Raw genomic sequence first — 23,278 nt, forward strand, 5'->3', positions numbered from 1 at the left:
ATCTAACGTTTGATTATCAGTCCCAATGTTCTTTCATATGGCTCAATCACAAATGTTGTTACTCATTGTTCCTGTGAAAGACTTGAAGACATTTTATGGAAAACATAGAAACATAGAAAGGAGCAGGAAGAGGCCATTTGGCCCTTCAACCCTCTCCACCATTCATTATGATCATGGCTGATCATCAACTCAATAGCCTAATCCCACGTTCCCCCATATCCTTTGATCCCCTTCACCCAAGTGCTATATCTAACTGCTTCTTGAAACCTTGCAATGTTTTGGACGCAACTATTTCCTGTGGTAATGAATTCCACAGGTTCACCACTCTCTGGGTGAAGAAATTTCTCCTCATCTCTGTCCTAAATGGTCTACCCCGTATCCTCAGACTGTACCCCAAGGTTCTGGACATTGGGAACATCCTTTCTGCATCTACCCTGTTCTGTCCTGTTAGAATTTTATAAGTTTCTATGAGATCCTCCCCCCCCCCACCTCATTCTTCTCCTTTATGAAGTTAAAGGTTGTGTATTCATGTTTGTCCCTAGTTGGAACAAGGTCACCCTAAGAGTTCAATCATGTGACATACTGATGATGCCATCGGCAATTTGGGCAGGCTAACAATTGGCCTATTCTAGCAGCCTGTGAGAAAACACCTTTCTAATAAAGTTCTTGTTTGTTTGTACCTTGGAAGTCTGCAAGCCTATCATTTAAAAATACCACACTATATAAATACAAGGTTTTGATTTATAAGACTGGAGACACTGGAGAATCATTCTGTGCTAATGTCAAAAGGTCTAAGTGCAATCAATAGACAGACAAAAATACAACACTGCAGATGCTGGAAATCTAAAATGAAAACAGAAAATGCTGGGTAAACTCAGCAGATCTGGCAAAATAGGCTCAGCAGAATAGACAGATGCTGTGACTGAATGGTGGCTGATTCCTCTGAATAACATCCTGAGATCAATTCTCTGATCATTGTTTCCATTGATATTGGAAGCTGCTTTCCTCTCCAAGTTCATAAAAACAGCAGGGTGTTTCTCTTGACTCTCATTTTTACAAATAGTATTTGTTTGGATTGCTTTGCATTTGTGACACAATGTAACATCTAAATTATGCTGAACTCAAAACTTTTATTTCAGCTATTGAAGCACTTGTGAAGTGTAATATTGGAAACACAGCAGTCAGCGTGCATACAACCAGCTCTCACAAACAGTAATGTGGTAATAATTGGATAATCTCTTTACGTGACATTGACTTTGGGATAAATATTGGCGAAGATGTCCGGGATAACTCTTCTGATATCTGAAGTAGTACCATGAGATCTTTTGCATCCAACCGAGCGAACAGATAGGCCTCAGTTTAATGTCTTATCCAAAAAAGCAGACCTCCAATATTGCAGCAATCTCTTGCTACTGCATCGGAATGTCTGTCTATATTTTTATGCTCAAGTGTTTAAACCACAACTTGCTGATTCCGAGGCGGGAGTGCTGTGAACTGAGACTCAGTTAATTATGTTGCTTTGCAATTTCGTAAAACTGTGAGATAATCTGGTGTATTATTTAAATGCAGAAAATAGCATGAGCTCTGTACGCCATCCAACTCCCTCCCCACAAAGCACAAAGACTCCATGCACCATCCAGCTTCCCACTCTTTCACTGAGATGCTCTTCTCCTGCTCTCTCAGTTCATACTGGCTTCCCGCCCTCATCCTCAATTCAGTTTGTCACTCTTTTCCTTCCCGCTCGGTTCTAGACAAGTAGAACAATTGTAAAGAGACAAAATATGTTTGTCTGACCAGCTGAATACATACAATGAATTCAAGTGAATACCTTCTAATTTACATTACTTTCTCAATCCATTTAAAGGTGTGGGAATCACCATGGTCCTTGTGTCAACATTTGTGACCATTTACTACAACTGCATCATCGCCTACAGCCTGTACTACTTGTTCGCCTCCTTCCAATTCCCCCTGCCATGGACAGACTGCTTCAGCTGGTGGGGCGCAGATGAAACATGCAGCAGGAGTCCCAAAGGTACTGTCTGAACGTCTATTGGATAAAGTATGGAGACCGACTGTTCATTCTTCATTCTTTTGGTCTGAATGAGAAAGATGGACAGTAGTTTCAATAGCTATCTTCATTTTAACTGTGCAGAAGGCATCTCAAGTTGCAGAAGATAGAAATAGTGTGACTGGCAGTAACATTTTAAATTTGACTTTTGGACTATGTAAAACCTGCTTGTCTTGATAAACATTTCCTGAGCTATGAAAGTGGACAAATCAATTTGAAAATCTCACTGTCATTGTGAATTTCCAAAAACAGCTTGTACCAATTCAGCTATTGCCGAATATAGACATGGAAAATATACATATAAACCTATTAGAATGACTGTTACTTGTTTAGTTGTTATTTAATAACATAAAATGGCAATATTTTTGATTTAATATGACATTCATCACTTTCAGAGACTAAATAAGATCTTATGGAAGCTTCACATTTGCGCAGTAGCTCGAACTACTACCAGACAGAATTTTCTACTAATTTTACACATGTATTACTGAACATTTACCTAAATCTCAAGTTAAGGATAGACACTTGCAAAATTATGAGGAGTTGGTGTGCGTCTGTATGAAAGACAATATCATTTACACTCAGAAGGTGGGAGCAGACCCAAGATTGTTAGAGTAAGTTGTATTGTACGAGCAGGGAGACAGGGATTTCCACCTCAAGTGTTTGGAAGCTCAGTGACTGGTTCCTACTTACTGTGTGCTCGACAATATCTTAACAATCATGTGATTGGCACAGACTGATCAGATCTGTGGGTCACAGTGGACGATTGAAAGGGAAGCTTTTCATATTCTTCTTCGCAGTCCCTCAGGATCGAGGATGATTGGCTCCACTATAGTTCAATGGGATTTTGAGATGGTTGCTAAGTCCAATGCACAATCTGTATACTCTGCCACATGCAAGACAGGTGGTGCCTGAAGGGTTCGGTAGGTGGATTGTTTGGAGTGTTCCCTCCAACAGCCCAACTTCACCAATGCACGTCCCCAACAATTTCTCTCCATGCGTTTGGTGCCTTCCTGATTGAGGTTTTTCCACTTTGTCACAAAAGCAAAATACCAAGTCATTGAACTATTGAATTTTTTGAAATTACCTAAGTACCGAGAAGGAAACCCTTCAACAAGGTTTTCTTTCACATCAGCTTCTCTCTTCACCTCCCTGACAGCACAGTGGGTGTACCTACACCTCAGGGACTGCAGCGGTTCAAGAAGGCTGTTCACCACCACCTTCTGAAGAGCAATAAATGCTGGCCTAGTCAGCGACGCCCATATCCCATAAATTAATTTTTTTAAACTCAGCAATCGGGTTTCAATTTCTCTCAGTTTCACCCAGACTATCATCTTCAACATCTATATCAGCCAAGGCATCTCCCTCTCAATCCAATCTCCAATCATTATCTTTCCTCCTTCTTTCATGCCCCACAGAAGTTGAAATAAATAGAAATTAATTCAACGTGATACATATATGATGGTGTTATGTTTATATTATCCTTCGCACTCCCTATCATGCACACCATGTAGATAATCTTCTTTAATTAGCACAGGGCTAAATCGCTGGCTTTGAAAGCAGACCAAGGCAGGCCAACAGGACGGTTCGATTCCCGTAACAGCCTCCCAGAACAGGCGCCGGAATGTGGCGACTAGGGGCTTTTCACAGTCACTTCATTTGAAGTCTACTTGTGACAATAAGCGATTTTCATTTCATTTCATTTCATTCATTTAATTACGATCTGAAAATTATTGTGCAATTTTGGAATTGCGGATTGCCCTATTCCAATACAGTATTAAACAGATAGACTAGGAGTGATATCTGACTTTTAATATATTGAATAGGGATGTGGGTGACCCCAGTTCTGCAAAATTAGCAGATTGGCTCTTGTCTGCTTCTGAAGACCATTCAAACAAGTGCTGCCATGTTGAAATGGTTTATGAATGTTGAAAGTGCTTCATCAGGGAAGCACGGTGGCACAGTGGGTTAGCCCTGCAGCCTCACGGCGCCGCGGTCGCAGGTTCGATCCAGGCTCTAGGTCATTGTCCGTGTGGAGTTTGCACATTCTCCCCGTGTTTGCGTGGGTTTAGCCCCCACAACCCAAAGATGTGCAGGATAGGTGGATTGGCCACGCTAAATTGCCCCTTAATTGGAAAAAAGGAATTGGGTTCTCTAAAATTAAAAAAAAAGTGCGTCATCAGTCATATTCTCTGTCATTGACACTGGGGCACCAGGTATGCCCAATTGACCCTGGTACACAGGGTGTGGACAGAACAGCCACTTATACTTTTAAGAAACTCATTAGTTAACCTATTGACTGCAGAGCAACCTATTTTATTTCCTTCTGTACTCTTCATTAAAATACTCACACCCTCTCCAACCTGACCTGTGTTTAATAAATGACACAGAGAACATTCGGGGGAACCTTTTGGAGACAGCAATCGTTGTATGGTAAGGTTTAACATGATGATAGAAAAATAAAATAGGCAATCCAGAGTAAAAATAGTTAACTGCGAGAGAGCTGACTTCAACAGAGCAAGAACGGAGCTCAGCTGGATAGACTGGAACGAAAGGTTGGCAGGAAAGCCTGTAGCTGAACAATGGGCTACCTTCAAAACAGAAATTATCTCAATACATTCAAGGTATATTCCCTTAAAAGGGAAAGGTAGGGCAAACAAATCCAGAGCTTCCTGGTTGCAAAAGCAGGTAGAAATGAAGATAAGAAAGAAAAGGTGTGCTTATGACAGTCGTCAGTAGAAAATACAGTTCAAAACAAAGTGGAATACAGAAGGCTCAGGGGGGAGGTGAAAAAACACATTAGAGAAGTGAAGAGGCACGGTAGCACAGTGGATAACACTGTGGCTTCACAGTGCCAGGGTCCCTGTTGGGTCACTGTCTGTGCGGAGTCTGCACGTTCTCCCCGTGTCTGCGTTGGGTTTCCTCCGGGTACTCTGGTTTCCTCCCACAGTCCAAAGACTTGCAGGTTAGGTGTGTTGGCCATGCTAAATTGCCCTTAGTGTCCAAAAAGGTTAGGAGGGGTTATTGGGTAATGGGGATAGGGCGGAAGTGAGGGCTTAAATGGGTCGGTGCACACTCGATGGGCCGAATGGCCTCTTTCTGCACTGTATGTTCTATGTTCTCTATGTTTTGTTCTCCAAAGGTACTTAATTGGAGAGCACTCTGGGATACCAGCCGTTATATAAATTCAAATCTTTGTGTGTTTCAAATTCCCCATTTTCTAGATCCACTCTGCAATCTCACTCTGGATAATGGATACTTTGAAATCGTGAATAAAACATGGCTGCATGTAAACAATGAAACTTGTCCAAATGGATCAGAAATCACTTTTCCTCACCTGGGCCCAAGTGAGCAATACTGGGAGTAAGTAAATTGCTGCAGTTAGCTACACTTATAGTATGCAAAGCTTTACTCGCAGCTTCCTCTTGGGAATGTTAATTGGATAAACGTCCCATTTAATGAGTGAAAAGAAAAAGTAAAATTGCAGCAGTCACAGGTGATTTAATAGTTTGGGGCATAGACAGGCATATCACTAACTGTGATTCCCAAATGGCATATTGCCTCCATAGTGACAGGAGAAAGCATATCACTGACCAGATGCAGGATATTCTGTGAGTAGAACGGAAATAACCAGAGGTCATAGTCCATATTAGAACCAAAGACATAGAGGGGAATCTGACCTGAATTTGGCATAGTGTCAGGCTCAGACTGAAATCCGGTGTAGACTGAAGAAAAAGAAGTTAGCGTGGTTTACATCACTCTGGTGGGGCAGGGCTTAATGGGGGCGCCATCTTTAAAAGGCATCTCAGTCAACACTGCGGCCTAACGGCCTCCAGCTCCCATCACTGAGGTATTTGGGGCTCTTCCCCCCTCCGCACCCCCTCCCCAACATTCATCACCGGTGCTCTTCCCACCCCCTCACCACACTTGTATGAACCCCCTGTGGTGATATGCATCACTGTAAATCCACAAGGGGTTAATGTAAATACACGTAGACTAGATAGACACTAGAGGGAGCACCAGAGACATGACACACAGACATTCAACCAATAGGTCAGTAAGATAGGACACAACCAATGGGCAGTTACGATACACACAGAGGTGACACTACCATAGGGGGGCATTACACCAACCCATATAAAAGGACACGGCACACATGCTCAGTCTCTTTCCAGTGGAGACACTTAGTGAGTATATAGGGTTGATTCACCACATCACACCCCCCCACCGCACCCACCCTCTGGATGATTCTACTAGGTCCCGCCCCTGCCACTACCTCCGGTGTGAGAATCACTACTGGTTTTCAAAAATGAAAACCAGTTGTGGTGCCTATACCAGAGACGCCCAGTGTGATATATCCTTGGCACTGCCCCCTTGCACTGGCACCCGGGTAGTGCCCCAGGGGGCAGGGGGGTCCCGGTGTCCATGGGGGAGGGGGTGGAGGGCCTTTTATATAATTCAGAGATAGAGGCACCCTTTAAAAATGGCACTTTGACTGCTGGAATCCTGGCCTTTTCAGCTACTTTAGGCCCCGCAACTCCAGCTGACTGTCTGATTCTCGCTTCCCCTTTTAAAATGCACAGTGTTGTTCTGTACGGTGAGAAAGGTTAGGTGTGAAGCCTGCGACCTTCACACTGGTTTTCAACCAATTTTGGGGAGATTCTGCACATAAAGTTGACGAGCTGCACATACGACCTGCTATGGCACAAGGGTGAATTAAGAGAAAGATGGTTCAAACAGGTCTGGAATCAGTTTTAACATTCCTGGTTACCATGTAATCAGGAGTGATAGAAAAAGGGAAGGAAGAGTGGCAGGACAGGACTAACTAGATGGCTTTCGGACTAAATTTATTTGTTTAATTTGTGGAACCGAGAATGAACTATTACATTGTTCGGGGCGTTTTTCTTTATAGATCACCAACCGCCGGGAAGGAGGCAGATGAGGAAATCTGTTAGCAAATTTGAAAGGCGTGTAACAAAAATAGAGCAGTAATAGTTGATCAGCGTGGGTGGATTAACACGCGTGAATTGGGAAACGCGGTTCTCGCTGAAGAGATTGCTTTTCCCGACTTTCCACACCCCTTACCAACAATGTCACACGGTTCACAAAATTTTAAATGTTGGGGCGGCACTGTGCGCAGTGGATAACACTGCTACCTCACAGTGTCGAGGGCCCAGGTTCGATCCTGGCCCTGGTCACTGTCCTTGTGAAGTTTGCACATTCTCCCTGTGTCTGCGTGGGTCTCACTCCTGTGGTAATGTGCATCAATATAAATGCATGTAGGCTAGCTAGATACTAGAGGGAGCACAGTGACAGCACACACACACACACACTCAACCAATAGATCAAGTTGATAGGACACGACCAATAGACATTCACGATACACAAGGAGGTGACACGACCACAGGGGGGCATTACACCAACCCATATATAAAGGACACCACACACATGATCTGCCTCTTTCCAGTGGAGACAGTCAGTGAGTACAGACACAGGGTTGATTCAATATTACACCCACCACGTGGATTGCAGCAACTGGTTAGTTAGTCTGGGTAGCTATAGTAGGATTAGCAGTAGTGTCGAACCCGAGTAATAGAAGTGTAAATAGTTTAATAAACGTGTTGAAGTTATCGCCACGTCTGAACTTTCCTTTGTCAAGTGCACCACAAGGAAGCCGCTTATGTTACACCTACAACATAACAAATCATGGTACCAGGACTGAACTGTTTCAATCCATATAGCCATACCTCAGCGTACATTGACAACCAGCAACGATACCCAGGCAAGATGTTCAAGGTCCGGGTTCCGCGGCAGATCCAGTGCCACGGCGATCTCCGTGAAAACTGGTAGGTATTCCGGCAAATGTTTGAAATCTTCCGGCTGGCAGCCGAACTAGAAGTGGCCGATCCTGAAAAAATAGAGCTTCTCCTTGCCATCGCCGTTGCCAGAGCAGAAGAAATCTTCAGCAAATACTGTGAGAAAAACACACTCCAACCAGCAAGAAAAGGTAAGAGAAGCGCCAGTACTCACCTCGAGGCCAAGATCCCGGAGCAGAGAACGATTTTGGTCGGCGGCCATCTTTCTAAAGGGACTGCACTTGCGCAGTTGCGCGAGAAGCACGCAGAACAGGAAGGTCCGTTTGCGCATGCGCAAGACGCCGCGCTTGCGCAATCACGAAAACGGCCATCAGTAAAGGAACCGCAATCTGCACATGTGCAATCGCTTCCTAGGTGCTACGTCATGCACGTCATGACATCAGAGGCCCCAGACCACGCCCATTTAAAGGGGAAACGTCCCAAATCAAAGAAAAAATCTTTTAAAGCTGTAAAACAACATTCCTTCACCTGGAATGACAGCACAATGCCTCAAATTGAACGAGGAAATGAAATAAACCTTCGAAGAACCCTGCAACAAGCAGTTACCTACACCCAAACCGATGATTCCGACCTTGAATACTTTGATACCGACCTTTACATTTTCTCTGGACCTCGCGAGCCCAATGCCAGCTCCAACGCAAACAGTGATGATATGGTCATGGAAGACTACGACTCGGACGAACCTTTCACCTTGGGAGGCTACCCCAGTACCAAATCTGAACCGCAACTCGACGTGTTGCACATTGGCGACCCCCGTATTGAATCCGACGCAGGCGCGGATTCGTTCTTCGGATTTGAGGATCTTCAGCCCAGCAGATATGACATCCCAACTCGTGAGTGCAGGATGATGCTGCGGCCTGAAACCAAGAGACAGAGAGTGGTAGTAGCCCAGAGTGAGCGACCTGCTGTCACACAGACTCTAAGAAAGAAGACACGCAAGACTTCACACCGCAGTCCTTGCATGAACAAGAAGTGACTCCAGTGTCACAAGCCTCCGCAGCGAGCTCGTGGACAGCCTCCATGATAGAAGCAACGCAAGACTCCAATGCGCAGTCCTTGCAGGAACAAAACCATATGGGTCTAGCAACCTCCTCTGACCAACTAGCGGCAGATGATGCAAGTCTGCCATGCTCAAATAAACAGCAAGTAGACTATGACAGTCTACCACGCTCCAGTGCACAGCAGGACGACCATGACGGTCCATCATGCTACAGTGAAGAACAAAGCGACGATGACAGTCCAAGCCCAAATGAAGGACAACAGCAAGACAATGACAGTCCACCCACATTGTTTGCACCACCAGATGAATACTCTGACAATTTACCTAACCCAAGTGAACAACAAGCAGCTACTGAGAATCTACCCACAGTAAGTGAGACGAGTGACGACAGCATCCCACTTCCCATGCAAGATGTGCAAAGTGACAGACCTCAGCTAGTGTGTACAGAGGCACTTGACGATCACTGTGAGACCACTGGTGACTCCGGTGACACCACGATACTTCCACCCTCATTCGCTCGAACCTCTCCACAAGTCAATGCATTCCTGCATGTTCTGACTCCAGACGTGCAGCTTCAAGAAATCTCAGCTGACTCCAGTGAACCTGCTGAGACTCCGGATGGGGAGCATCAACAAATCAACATTGACTCACTTAAAACAGACCAGACTCCAGATGGGGAGCAACCAAACGCCGACTCTGATTCACGTAAGCCGGACTTTACTCCAGACAGGGGGTGCCGCAACCTCAGTGATGGCATGCTCAGGGTGACAGCAGATGCCACAACGACAGGAGATGGATCACTTAACAATTACACTGGGTCAGTAACAACAAGCAGCAGCTACAGTCCAAGAGGAATACACCAATATTCACCACAGCTATATCCACACATTTTTTTCCACACCAGCAGTGCAGCCAATGACAGCTCATGCTGGACAAACCCAGTATTCAGGCATGCAGCAGCCAGCAGTCTATGCAGCATATTCCCAAACAGGCCAGCACTACGGATTGCCCACTCATGGAATCAAGACCGAAGGAGGACTACCGCAAGCGCAATCTGCACTACAGACTGGATGCCTTAGTTACAGCCCAGGATTTGCTACACCCCAGCCTGGCCAGACGGCATATTCCTGTCAGATGCAAGGTTCTAGTTTCACACCATCACCAGGTATTTATGCGAGCAGCAATTCTGTTTCCAATTCGACAAGCTTCAACGGTTCTCGACAGGATCACCCTTCCAGCACAGCATGTGGCCAGAACCAGTATGTACAGCCTTATCCAACTTCAACATATGGCACATCCATGACCTCGAATGATACTGTTGATGGTACCCCTTCAACATCAACACCTTATCAGCTACAAGATGCCATCCGACAGCATCATCACAAACATCGAAAAAAGAAAGGGACTCCAAATCAGACAGCGAAGTGATTTGACCACTTCTTGGTTCCTGTGGCACAGGGACGTTGATGGCGTTCATAACCAAGAGAAACATCTGACCATGATGATTGATGGTTTTTGGGCTCACACAAATGATTTGGACTTATTGTTTAATCACGTTCCCATGACCTGTATATACCTTAACCTATCTACCTGTTTTTTGTTCAATTTTCTCAAAGTGTGCAGAAAATGTGTAACATATAAAAAAGGGGGGATGTGGTGATGTGCATCAATGTAAATGCATGTAGGCTAGCTAGACACTAGAGGGAGCACCAGTGACATCACACACACACACTCAACCAATAGATCAAGTAGATAGGACACAACCAATAGACATTCACGATACACAAGGAGGTGACACAACCACAGGGGAGCATTACACCAACCCATATATAAAGGACACCACACACATGATCTGCCCCTTTCCAGTGGAGACAGTCAGTGAGTACAGACACAGGGTTGATTCAATATTACACCCACCATGTGGATTGCAGCAACTGGTTAGTCAGTCTGGGTAGCTGTAGTAGGATTAGCAGTAGTGTTGAACCCGAGTAATAGAAGTGTAAATAGTTTAATAAACGTGTTGAAGTTATCTCCACGTCTGAACCTCCCTTTGTCAAGTGCACCACAAGGAAGACGCTTATGTTACACCTACAACATAACAAATCAACCCCCACAACCCAAGAAGATGTGCAGGGTAGGTGAATTGGCCATGTTAAATTGCCCCTGAATCTAAAAAAAAATAATTGGGTACGATAATTTTTTTAAAAAATAATAATAATTTTAAATGTTATTAGTTGGAACCCCCTCCATATGACCCCTCACTAAATATTCATACCTCATCGATGAGTCAGGTTTTGCCACACGAGGGGCACAGAGCTAAATATTGCCCAAGTGGGGGGGAGTGGTGGAGGGACATGCTCAGACAGTACTCTGGCACAGCCCCGGGCACAGGGAGACACTGAATGTTTGGCATAGTTCCAAGCTGGCAGTGCCAACCTATGCCAGGGGCAGTTCTAGGGGTGGGGGATCCATGGGGGTGTGGGGGGTGAGTGCATTTGTGCAATGGTGAGGCAGTCATGTGGGGGAGGGTGGAGTGCCAGTGATTCATCCGCTGTGTTGGTTGGAATGTGGTGGATGAATTTTGGTGGGGGGACTGCCGGAAAGGATTGTTGGGGTGGGGGAAGAGCCCTTGAGCCCACCGTGATGGGGGCTCAGGCCCGTTAGGTTGCAGGGCTAATTGGGTGCCCTTTAAAGATGGTTTCCTGATTTCTGTGGCGTTGGTTGCTGGCTCTATCAGGCCCCGCCCGCCAGAGAGATGGCATAAACCATTATTTTTCCCAAAGAGGCTCCATATTTTAAAGAATACTTTCTGTGCAACTGGAGAGGTACACACCAGTTTTCTGTCTGAGTCTGGCACTGCCAAATTCTGCAAAGATTCCGTGCTAAATTTCATAGTCTAAATTAGGTGGAGAACATGTGACTTAATGGTAAGAAAGGAGAAGAAATTATTGCATGTGCACAGGAGAACTTTCTGAATCAGTCCAACAAGGAAGGACGCAGTTTTGGATTTCATTCCAGAAAATGAAGCAGGGCCAGTGGTTAGCACGGCTGCCTCACGGCGCCGCAGTCCCAAGTTCAATCCCAGCTCTGGGTCACTGTCCATGTGGAGTTTGCACATTCTCCCCATATTTCCGTGGATTTCACCCCCACAACCCAAAAAAGTTGGTTACAGGTGCAACAGGTGATTAAGAAGGCTAATCGAGTTTTGTCCTTCATTGCTAGAGGGATGGAGTTTAAGACTAGGGAGGTTATGCTGCAATTGTATATTGGAATTGGAATTTAGAAGGATGCGGGGGGATCTTATAGAAACATATGAATTATGAAGGGAATAGATAGGATAGATGCGGGCAGGTTGTTTCCACTGGCGGGTGAAAGCAGAACTAGGGGGCATAGCCTCAAAATAAGGGAAAGTAGATTTAGGACTGAGCTTTGGAGGAACTTCTTCACCCAAAGGGTTGTGAATCTCTGGAATTCCTTGCCCAGTGAAGCAGTTGAGGCTCCTTCATTAAATGTTTTTAAGATAAAGATAGATAGTTTTTTGAAGAATAAAGGGATTAAGGGTTATGGTGTTCGGGCCGGAAAGTGGAGCTGAGTCCACAAAAGATCAGCCATGATCTCATTGAATGGTGGAGCAGGCTTGAGGGGCCAGATGGCCTACTCCTGCTCCTAGTTCTTATGTTCTTATGTTCTTATGTGCAGGATAGATGGATTGGCCACGCTAAATTGCCCCTTAATTGGAAAAAATGAATTGGGTACTCTAAATTTATTAAAAAAGGGAAAAAAAAGAAAATGAAGCAGGGTAAACTGGTGTGATCATCTAGCAAACAGTGAGTAGAGCACAATCTGGTTTGACATTCAATTGTAAAAGAGCCAATTTCAGTGATGTAAGAAGGGGTCTCACCTGCCAGCAGGAGGGTGGTCACCTTTGGTAAAGGCCCATTGAACCATAAGCAAATCAGGCCGGTGAGAGGCCTCCGGTAGGGCTTACCCACAGATCAGAACCCCGGGGGCAGAGGTCCCACCAACTGAGAGCTTCTGGCTAACCAGAGATCAAAGGATGTGAAGAAAATATTTCCACTGGTAGGAGAGACTAATACCCGAAGGCACAGCCTCAGGCTTAAGGGACAATCCTTTAAAACTGAAATAAGGGGGAATTTCTTCAGCCAGAGGGTGGTGAATCTGTGGAACTCTTTGCCGCAGAAGGCTGTGGAGGCCAAGTCACTGAGAGTCTTTAAGACAGACGTAGGTTCTTGTGTTTCATTTTATAAATTTAGAGTACCCAATTCATTTTTTCCAATTAAGGGGCAATTTAACATGGCCAATCCACCTAGCCTGCACATCTTTGGGTTCTGGGGGTGAAACCCACGCAAACACGGGGAAAATGTGCAAACTCCACACGGACAGTTACCCAGAGCCGGGATCGAACCTGGGACCTCGGCGCAGTGAGGCAGCAGGGCTAACCCACTGCGCCAGCATGCTGCCCTTGGTTCTTGATTAATAATGGGATCAGGAGTTATGGAGAGAAGGCAGGAGAATGGGGATGAGAAACATAGCAATCATGATCGAATGGCGGAGCAGACTCGAAGGGCCGAATGTCCCAATTCTGCTCCTGTATCTTATGGTCTATCTCTTTTGTGTAGCAGTGCCACCAGGAGAGATTCATGCTTGCAGAGCGACCAAGCTCCCCATGTGGCAACAGTAGCTTGGTTGATGCTAGTGGTGGTAGGACAAGGCCTTTATGTTTCCATTAACTGTCCACTTAAGGGTCAATTGGTGGATGAATAATTAACCCCATTAACTCTGCTTCTCTCTACAGATGCTGTCTGACCAGCTCAGTATTTCAAGTGTTTTCTCTTTTTATTTCCAGCATTCACAGTATATTGCCCTTTCCTTGTCTAGCAATTCTTATATTCATTGGGTTCCTTCTCGATCCTGAGTGCCATAAACACGAAGGAAAAAAGTACCAAATGTAACCTAATTTTCTTGAAAATTCACTTCTAAAACGAGTGCTGATACCTTTCATCTTTCAGATCATGTATAATTGTCTAAATCCCAAACTTTGTGTAATGAGCAGTATCCTGACATGAGATGTTTTCTTTTTTAAATTTTATTTAGTAAAGTAGCTTTGCGACGTTCAAGCTCAATCGATGAGACTGGGGACGTTGTCTGGTATTTGGCTCTCTGTCTGCTTCTGGCCTGGATAATAGTTGGGTTTGCCTTATCTAAAGGAATCAAATCTTCAGGAAAGGTAACATAATTGGCAATGATTGGAGTCAAACTTAGTGGCAAAGTAATATGGGCGAAATTCTCCCCCAACGGCGGGATGCCCGCCGACTGGCGCCAAAGCCGGCGCCAATCAGACGGGCATCGCGCCGGCCCAAAGAAGGCTCCGCATCTTTGGCGGCCTAGCCCCAACATTGAGGGGTTAGGCTGACGCCGGAGGGATTTCCGCCCCGCCAGCTGGCGGAAATGGCGTTTGTTGACCCGCCAGCTGGCGCGGAAATGCGGCGCATGCGCGGGAGCGTCAGCGGCCGCTGTCAGTTTCCCAGCGCATGCGCGGGAGCGTCAGTGGCCGCTGTCAGTTTCCCGCGCATGCGCAGTGGGGAGAGTCTCTTCCGCCTCCGCCATGGTGGAGGCCGTAGCGGAGGCAGAAGGGAAAGAGTGCCCCCACGGCACAGGCCCGCCCGCGGATCGGTGGGCCCCGATCGCGGGCCAGGCCACCGTGGGGGCACCCCCCGGGGTCAGATCGCCCCGCGCCCCCCCCCCCCAGGACCCCGGAGCCCGCCCACGCCGCCTGGTCCCGCCGGTAAATACCAGGTTTGATTTACGTCGGCGGGACAGGCAATTCCTGGGCGGGACTTCGGCCCATCCGGGCCGGAGAATCCAGCGGGGGGTCCCGCCAACCGGCGCGGCCGGATTCCCGCCCCCGCCCAATCTCCGGGAGCGGAGACTTCGGCGGGGGCGGGGGCAGGTTTCACGGCGGCCAACGGTCATTCTCCAACCCGGCGGGGGGTCGGAGAATGACGCCCATAATTTCTGTAAAACCCAAATTGAGAGACCATTTGTGACGTGGCCTGGTTTATCTCATTGGCGATGTTAACAGTGACTGGGAGTGGGGAGATCCATAATTCATGAGCCCTGGAAGCCTGAATTGAATGTGAAGATTTTTCTCCTGAGGGAAGGAGCTGATTAGATACATTTCTGCACCCTAAACCTCAAAAGTAATTTTGTGCTGTAACTTGTGAGAATTGTGAGCTGATAACAGCATCCCAAAGGCAACCTTTGTGAATTTTGGGGACAACAATGCGTCTCTCGAACCAGTAAGATTTAAGATTGAGAAAACATCTCGGGGGTCAACTAAGGTGGAGAATGATTCAGAGTGTTAAATCAGAATCAAATCAGAAATAAAGAAAGGGAGAGAAGCTTAGAATCCTGACAGTACAGAAGGAGGCCATTCGACCCATCGAATCTGCTTCAACCCTCTGATAGAGCACCCTAATGAGGCCCACTCCCCACAACCTAACCTGCACACCTTTGGACACAAAAGAACAATCTAGCATGGCCAAACCACGTAACCTGCACATTTTTGGATTGTGGGAGAAAACCGGAGCACCCGGAGGAAACCTATGCAGACAAGGGGACAACGTGCAAACACCACACCGACAGTCACACCCAAGACCAGAATCAAACCCGGGTCCCTGGTGTTGTGAGTAAGCAGTGCTAACCACCCATTGAAAGATAGTATTAAAAGAAAAAGAAGAAAGAGAAAGACGGAGAACTAAGAAAACAAAAACGTTTTTAAATGTATCTGCGGGATTCTCCGTTGGCTGGATCCTCCGCTTCGCCAACAGTGCACCCACGCCAGCGGGTTTCCTGATGGCGTGGGATGGCTACAATAGGAAACCCCATTGGCCGGCTGCCAGAATGGAGGATCCCATTGCTGGCGGAGGGCATCACACCGAAAAAATGGCGTTACGGAGAATCCCACCAATATTGTTTTTACATTTTTGAGAACAATTTATCACCTAGGGGGAGACTCCACAGTTCAAATTATCCTATTTCAGGGTCAGAAAGATTCATTGGCACTGGATTAACAAATTGTCACATTGTTATAGAAGATAATTATAAGATAAAAATGTGTCCTGTTTCTAATGTGCAATAAATATGCAAATCCAATAAGGCAGGAGGCTACAGGCAAGAAGGCATTTCACAAATAAACAGTAGAATCGGGTAAATTGATCTTAGTTTGGAAGATTTCGAACAGCTCTTTATCCTGGAATTTGCTGGTTGATTTGCACACAAATATCAGCGTCTGTCCCGGCGGCGCAGTGGATGGGCACTGCTGCTTCATGGCGCCGAGGACCCGGATTCGATCCCGGCCCCGGGTCACTGTCCGTGTGGAGTTTGAAAATTTTCCCTGTGTCAGCGTGGATCTCACCCCCACAACCCAAAGATGTGCAGGGTAGGCGGATTGGCCACGCTAAGTTGCCCTTTAATTGGTAACATTTTTAAAAATCGGTGGGCGAGATTCTCCGTTCCGCCACATCCGTTTTCTGATGAGGCGTGCCCCCACCGGCAGCGGGATCCTCTGTCCCGCCGGCCGGCCGGCCAATGGGGTTTCCCATTGTGGGCACCCCTGCGCCGTCAGAAAATCTGCGGGTTTGAGTGTGCTGCCGGCGAAGCGGAGGATCCTGCCGATGGTGGGTCCAGCCCAATATCTGTCACTAAGATATCATTTTTACAGCAAGGTCCAGCCAAATATCGTGTCATTTAAATTCAATTTAAGTATCTAATTCAATGTTAAATATGTCTGTAGAACAGTCAGTCATTAGTCCTCCAATTATTTATGGTTGATTCTCTGCTTTATTAGTTTGTCATTCAGTTGGATTCAATACAGTTAATGTTGTATCAGCAATGCAGGAAAATCTAACAATTTACTCTCCATTTCAGGTGGTTTATTTCACTGCGACATTCCCTTATTTGGTTCTGATCATACTTCTAATCCGAGGTGCTACTTTGGAGGGAGCTTATAAAGGAATTGAATATTACATTGGAAGCCAGTCAAACATCACTAAGTTGAGAGATGCTGAGGTAAATCTTATCTATAGAACTCCAAATGTATTCTTCAGTCAAATTGCTTCATATTTCGCTTTTATTTATGTTCCTCATTTATGACAAGTTGTTTTGTATTGTTAATCTAAGGGAAAACTAATTTCAACCATTGCATATTAGTAGATGGAGTGAGAAGGAAGTTACAACTGAAACCTAGCAATAAAAGATAATTATTTTAATTTATGCTACTTAACATTTAGATGTTTGCAGATAGAATGGAATAAGAAAGCAGAAATGGACTAAAATTGAATGAAATAGATGGGATGAAATGGGAGATAATAGACTTCGAAGGGACAAGGCCGAATATAACACCATACAAGGCCTCCCATTTCTTTTTAGCAGCTTGTAAATAATCCACTAATAAAATTGTTGGGTAAATATTTAAGTATTTCATCAATCTATGTGAGAGATCACAAGTAACAATTAAATCCGCAGTAAATATTTTGACATACGATTATAAAAGATGTGATAACAGGGCACTTAGAAAATATCAGTGGGATTAGACAAAATCAACATGGATTTACAAAAGGGAAATAAAGTTTGACAATCCTACTGATGTTCTTTGAGGTCATAACAGGTAGGCTAGATAAGGGTGAATCAGTGGATGTGGTGTATTTGAATTTTCAGAAAACTTTTGATGAAGACCCACGTAAGACATTGGTGTGCAAAATTAAATCACATGGGGTTAGGTAAAATAGATTGGTATGGATTGAGAGGTGGTTAGCATACAGGAAACAGAGTAGGAATAAGTGGGTCTTTTTCAAAGTGACCAGTAGGGCCCCACAGGGATCGGTGCTTGGGTCCCATTAGTCACAATATGCATCAATGGTTTGGATGAGGAAACAATGTAACATTTCCAAGTTTGCTGATGACACAAAATTTGGTGGGAATGTGAGTGGTGAGGAGGATGTTAAAGGGTTTCGAGGTGATTGAGGCAAGTTGTGAGTGGGCCGATTCATGGCAGATGCAGTTTCACGTAGATCAATCCTAAGTTATCCATTTCAGATGGAGAAACAGAGTAGCAGAGTATTATTTGAATTGTGATAGATTGAGAAATGTTGACACACAGAGGGACCTGGGTGTACACCAAATGAAAGCAATCATGGAGGTAAAGCAAGCAGTTTGGAAGGCAAACGGTACGTTGATCAACATTTGCAAGAAGACTTGAGTACAGGAGTAAGGATGTCTTATTGCAGCTGTACAGGACCTTCTCCTTATCGAAGAAAGAATATGCTTGTCCAGGAGGGAATACAGCAAAGGTTTACTAGACTGATTCCTAGGATGGCAGGATTGTCATATGAGCAGAGATTGGGTTGACTGGGCTTGTATTCACTAGAATGGCCCTGGGGGTGCCGTACTGGGTAGATTACTGAACCAGTAATCCAGAGAGCCAGAGTCATGCTCTGGGGACTGGGGTTCGAATCCCGCCATGGCAGGTGGTGAAATTTGAATTCAATAAAATCTGGAATTAGAAGTCTAAAGATGACCATCAAACCATTGTCGATTGCCGTAAAGACCCAGCAGGTTCACTAATGTCCTTCAGGGAAAGAAGCCTGTCATCCTTACCTCGTCCGGCCTACATGTGACTCCAGATCCAGAGCAGTGCAGTTGACTCTTAAATGTTCTTGCATGGACAATAATTGCTGGCCCAGCCAGCGATGCCCACATCCCATGAACGAATAAAATTAAAAAAATTAGAGAGGGGATCTAATTGAAAAGTTTAAAATTCTAATAGGACTGGACAGACTGAATGCAGGGATGTCCCTTCCTCTGGCTGGGGAGGGCTGGAACCAGAGGTCACATGCTCAGGATACACGGTAGACCATTTAGGATTGAGATGAGAAGAAATTATTTCACTCAGAGGGTGGTGAACCTGTGGAAAACTGTACCAAAGAAGGTTGTGGAGACTGTCACTGAATATATTTAAGAAGGAAATAGATTTCCCGGCACTATAGGTTGTCAGGAGGTATGGGGAGAGTGTGGGACTATGATATTGAGCTACAGGATCAGCCATGGCTCATCAGCAGGCTCAAAGGGCCGAATGGCCTACTCCTGCACCTATTTTCCGTGTTTCCATGATTATAGTTTACCGACAGTGAGATTTAGTTGTTAATTTTAACAAAACTCTGATGGATTTCTCTTGCGTCTTAGCTTTGTACTGCTTTCAGCTGTGGCAACATAAATGAAATTAAACCATAAATTGCTTGAAAATACCTCAGCCGGAATCTTCTGGTCCCACCGATGGTGAGCCCGCAGCGCCGGTTTCACGGTGGTGAGGGTGGCATACAATGGAAACCCCCCTGACAAAGGCGGGAGCAGAAGATCCTGCCACCAGCCGATGGTGGGCTGGTTCCGCCGCTGCAAAGCAGGCCGTGGAGTGTGGGGGGTGGTGGGGGGTGGTGAAGAAAATCCACCCAGCTGGACAAAGAATTTGAACTCCTGAAGGGAATTAGGCAGGGAAACAGAATGAATGTCTGATTACTTGAGGAAGACTCCATTGGCTAAAGGGACTTTCATTCAGAAAGATCACCATTGGGCTCTTGTGCTGATACCCATGTATTTCCCATGCTTATTGCAGTTTTAACTGTCGCAGTTCAGCAAACTCATGTTAAAGTTCTTACAGTGGAATATTTTACCTTCTACTTCCCAGATCTGGAAAGATGCTGCAACACAGATTTTCTATTCACTGTCAGTCGCTTGGGGAGGTTTAACAGCCCTGTCATCCTACAACAAGTTCCACAATAACTGTTATACAGATGCCATCATTGTCTGTGTTATTAATTGCGGTACAAGTGTGTTTGCTGGATTTGCCATCTTCTCCATCCTTGGACACATGGCTCATATACAAGACAAGCTTGTTTCAGAGGTTGCAAAGTCAGGTAACAGCAAAGTCAAACTTACTGGGTGCGATTCAGCGGCCTCATCGAGCCCGACCTGGTGTTGGCTTGCGGCCGTTGAATCACGCGAGAGGCCTCTCGCTAGATTGGAGACGTTCAAAACGTTTGTGGAGACGAGTACTCAACGGTGCCTTAGCTCGGTCTTGCAGGTGATTAGAGACTGCCAGGCAGTCGGGGACAGGACAGAGTGGCACGCTGGCACCCAGGCACCTTGTCACTACCAGCCTGCACCCTGGTAGTGCCACCTGGGCAACCTGGCAGTACCACTCTGGCACTGTCAAGGCGTTGGGTGGCACTGCCAGGCTGGCAGGGGCACTGCCATGGTGTAAAGCTGGCAGTACCAGGGTGCCTGGGTGCCATTTTGGCAATGCCAGGGATCAGGTCCTGGGGATGCTGTACTGGGTAGTGGGTTCCCACAGGCCTCCCCAAGGTTGACTGGGGGAGGGGGGGGATCGAAAACTGGGGGACGGGAGCCTGAAAGGGTGGATGGCCAGACAAAATGGCACTCTGATCTGCGAGGACTTAAAAGTGCGGCCTCGGCGGAGAGAAAGTCCCCGAGGCCAAAACAAAGTGCTGTTGAATAGCAAGATGTTTCTTTGTGCTGCAGCCACAGAGATACACCCCATTAAACGGTCCCAAAACTGGACATAGAAACTTTTTGGGTGAATTGTGCCAACTATCGTCTGTTAATATGATTCCAAAAGTATCAAATAAAATTATCCTTGCTCAACAATTCAGCCATTCCACTCTGTTTATTCACTCTTCCAACTTCTTCCATCAGGCAGGAGACACAAAAGTCTGACTGCACGAACAGACTCAAAAACAGCTTCTTCCCCGCTGTTACCAGACTCCGAAATGACCCTCTTATGGATTGATCTCATGCGTCACCCAATGCCGGTGTTTATGTATTTACATTGTGTACCTTGTGTTGCCCTATTATGCATGTTATTTTATTTTATTTTCATGTACTTAATGATCTGTTGAGCTGCTCGCAGAAAAATAGTTTTCACTGTACCTCGGTATACGTGACAATAAACAAATCCACAATCTACTTCCAGTGGTTTTGAACTAAATAATTTTAACATAAATGTAATATAGTTTAAACAAACCACAGCGTTTTCAAGCTGTTTGTAATTGACCAACAGGAATAACCAGAACTGGGAAAAATATCAACCACATCACAGAGCGTTAACCATCCGCTCTAATATCAGTTTCTCTTTGGATATTGGGTGGTTCAGTGGGTTAGATACTATTCTTGGTTCTCAGAACTGGCACAAGTTAGGCTCACATTGATGGGACAAACATTCCCTGACTGCTGGCTGCAAGAGTCCTACTTGGAAAGAGTTTAGCTATTCTCCGTCCTGGTCCTTGTGGGCAAAGGTCACAAAGACCAGTATTGAATTAGTAGCATTAATTGGAGGGACTCCAGGACAGTTGAGCAATGAGAAAATATCCCACTACTGCAAGCTCTTCTGAGGATGGGAACAGGCACATTGTTGGGATCGAATAGAGGGATAACTGCAGATAACTGTGATAAATACTGGAGTTTTCTCCAACCTCTATCACTGACATCACTCACCCTGATGGAAAGAAAACATAAGGTCTCAGGCTGAACACACAAATTAGATACTTTTCTGACAGTCTGGATTCTAAAGTAATTAATAGGTTTTAAATAAATGACATAAGTTTACAGTATCTTTCTATTAAGCGCCATTAATTGCACCATTTCAATCCATTGTAGGTTTCGGTTTGGCTTTCATTGCCTACCCAGAGGCCCTTGCACAGTTGCCAGTGGCACCTTTATGGTCCATTTTATTTTTCTTCATGCTGGTCACTCTGGGACTCGACAGTCAGTTTGCAAGTATAGGTAAGAATAACATTACTTCTAACTAACATGAGCAAATTCTCTGTTTTTTTGTGGTGGTGGGGGATTCCGGCCGTGCATTTCCTGCTGGCCAGGATGGCAAGATCCCGTGCCAGATTCTGCGCTTGGAACCTCATTAATTATGCATAGGTGGGTTCCCCTCAAAATCTCCTGGTGGGCTGCCTACTGATCTGTCTGCCCGCCACGTGCTGGAAGGGTTGAATGTTCCCGGCGCCATTCTAAATGCCAGTCCAGCACACTCATACCACTCTCTCCAGCTGTGTTCACTGGACCATGCGGGATGTCAACAACCCAGAGGAAAATCTGTTCCTCAATTTAAGCACCCTCCCCCTGAGCCCATCACCCACGAGGCATCTGTGCTCCACTTGGACCCACATCCATTGCATCTGGAGTCACCGTGCATCACCTTCCACTAAACAATGTGGTATCCCTTTAACGTCCTTGTTTGTGAACTTTTCATGCAGCCTGTCAGGGTCAAGATTCCCTCCCCTCAGTCTTCACTCTGCCATCCATTGTTTGTCTTCTTCACCCACCTCCTTGCAGTGTCAGCTCATAAGTTGCAGATGAATGCCCAAACGCCCATGCCCAACTCACCGCGATGCCAGCTGGACAACATGCCTGTGAAAACCAGGTCTGGAACAATGTGGCGTGCAGATGTCGGTACTCCCGATCAATGCCCAGGGTTTACTCCAGGGTCCAGGTTGGAGGCCAGCAACAGCCCGGGATTGTGCGATAGCACAGAAGTAGGCGGATCTTCCACATTTGGTGACCTGGAGGAGGTCCATCTTCAAGCCTCAATGTTTCTGGTGATTCATCACCTTTCTCAAGAGGTCCATCTTCTAGATTCAGAGCTCTTCCAGAGATTCATCTTCAAATCAGGAAGCCTATCTACTTTCTTCAATAGTGGGTCAGTGATGTTGGGCGCTTTTTCAACATAGCGAACAGATACAGCGACACAACATCAGCCCAGCCACACCATGGAATATAGTGCAACAGCACAGTGAATTATTAATCTGGTCGGGGCCAAACATAAGGCATGTTTTCCCATCAGCCTTCGCTCCAGGTTCCCATCCCTCCACGGAATTCGCCAGATGGGAGAATTCTGCCCACAGTCTTCCAATTGAAAGGAGAGGTTTCTGAAATGAAAAAACTTTGAAAGATTAAAATTCAAATGTCTATTATGTTCCTTTAATACCCTGAGGTAGAAATCATCTTGTGCTGGGGATGTATTACTCTTTAGTGCCATTAGTTTCTTCTTGATTGGTATTTTCATAGAATCCCTGCAGTGGAGAAGGAGGGCAATTAGCCCATCGAGTTTGTGCTGAACCTTTGAAAGAACACCCTACCTAGGCTCAATCCCTGCTCTTGCCCTGTAGCCGCACCCAACCTTTGAACACCAAGGAGCAATTTACCATGGCCAATCCACCTAACCTGCACATC

The 23,278-nt window shown here is 45.7% G+C and overlaps 1 protein-coding gene across 1 annotated transcript in view; it reads left to right on the forward strand.

Moving 5' to 3' along the window:
* Window positions 1–23,278, forward strand: part of LOC140420928 (sodium- and chloride-dependent neutral and basic amino acid transporter B(0+)-like) — a 54,386-nt gene that overhangs the window by 12,467 nt on the left and 18,641 nt on the right. The window contains exons 4-9 of the mRNA XM_072505090.1: window positions 1,865–2,032; window positions 5,293–5,431; window positions 14,060–14,192; window positions 16,895–17,035; window positions 19,707–19,935; window positions 21,695–21,820. Coding sequence (XP_072361191.1) covers window positions 1,865–2,032; window positions 5,293–5,431; window positions 14,060–14,192; window positions 16,895–17,035; window positions 19,707–19,935; window positions 21,695–21,820 — 936 coding nt within the window. The remainder of the gene's footprint in view (window positions 1–1,864; window positions 2,033–5,292; window positions 5,432–14,059; window positions 14,193–16,894; window positions 17,036–19,706; window positions 19,936–21,694; window positions 21,821–23,278) is intronic.

This window comes from Scyliorhinus torazame, chromosome 5, assembly GCF_047496885.1.
Source record: "Scyliorhinus torazame isolate Kashiwa2021f chromosome 5, sScyTor2.1, whole genome shotgun sequence".
Lineage (NCBI taxonomy): Eukaryota > Metazoa > Chordata > Chondrichthyes > Carcharhiniformes > Scyliorhinidae > Scyliorhinus > Scyliorhinus torazame.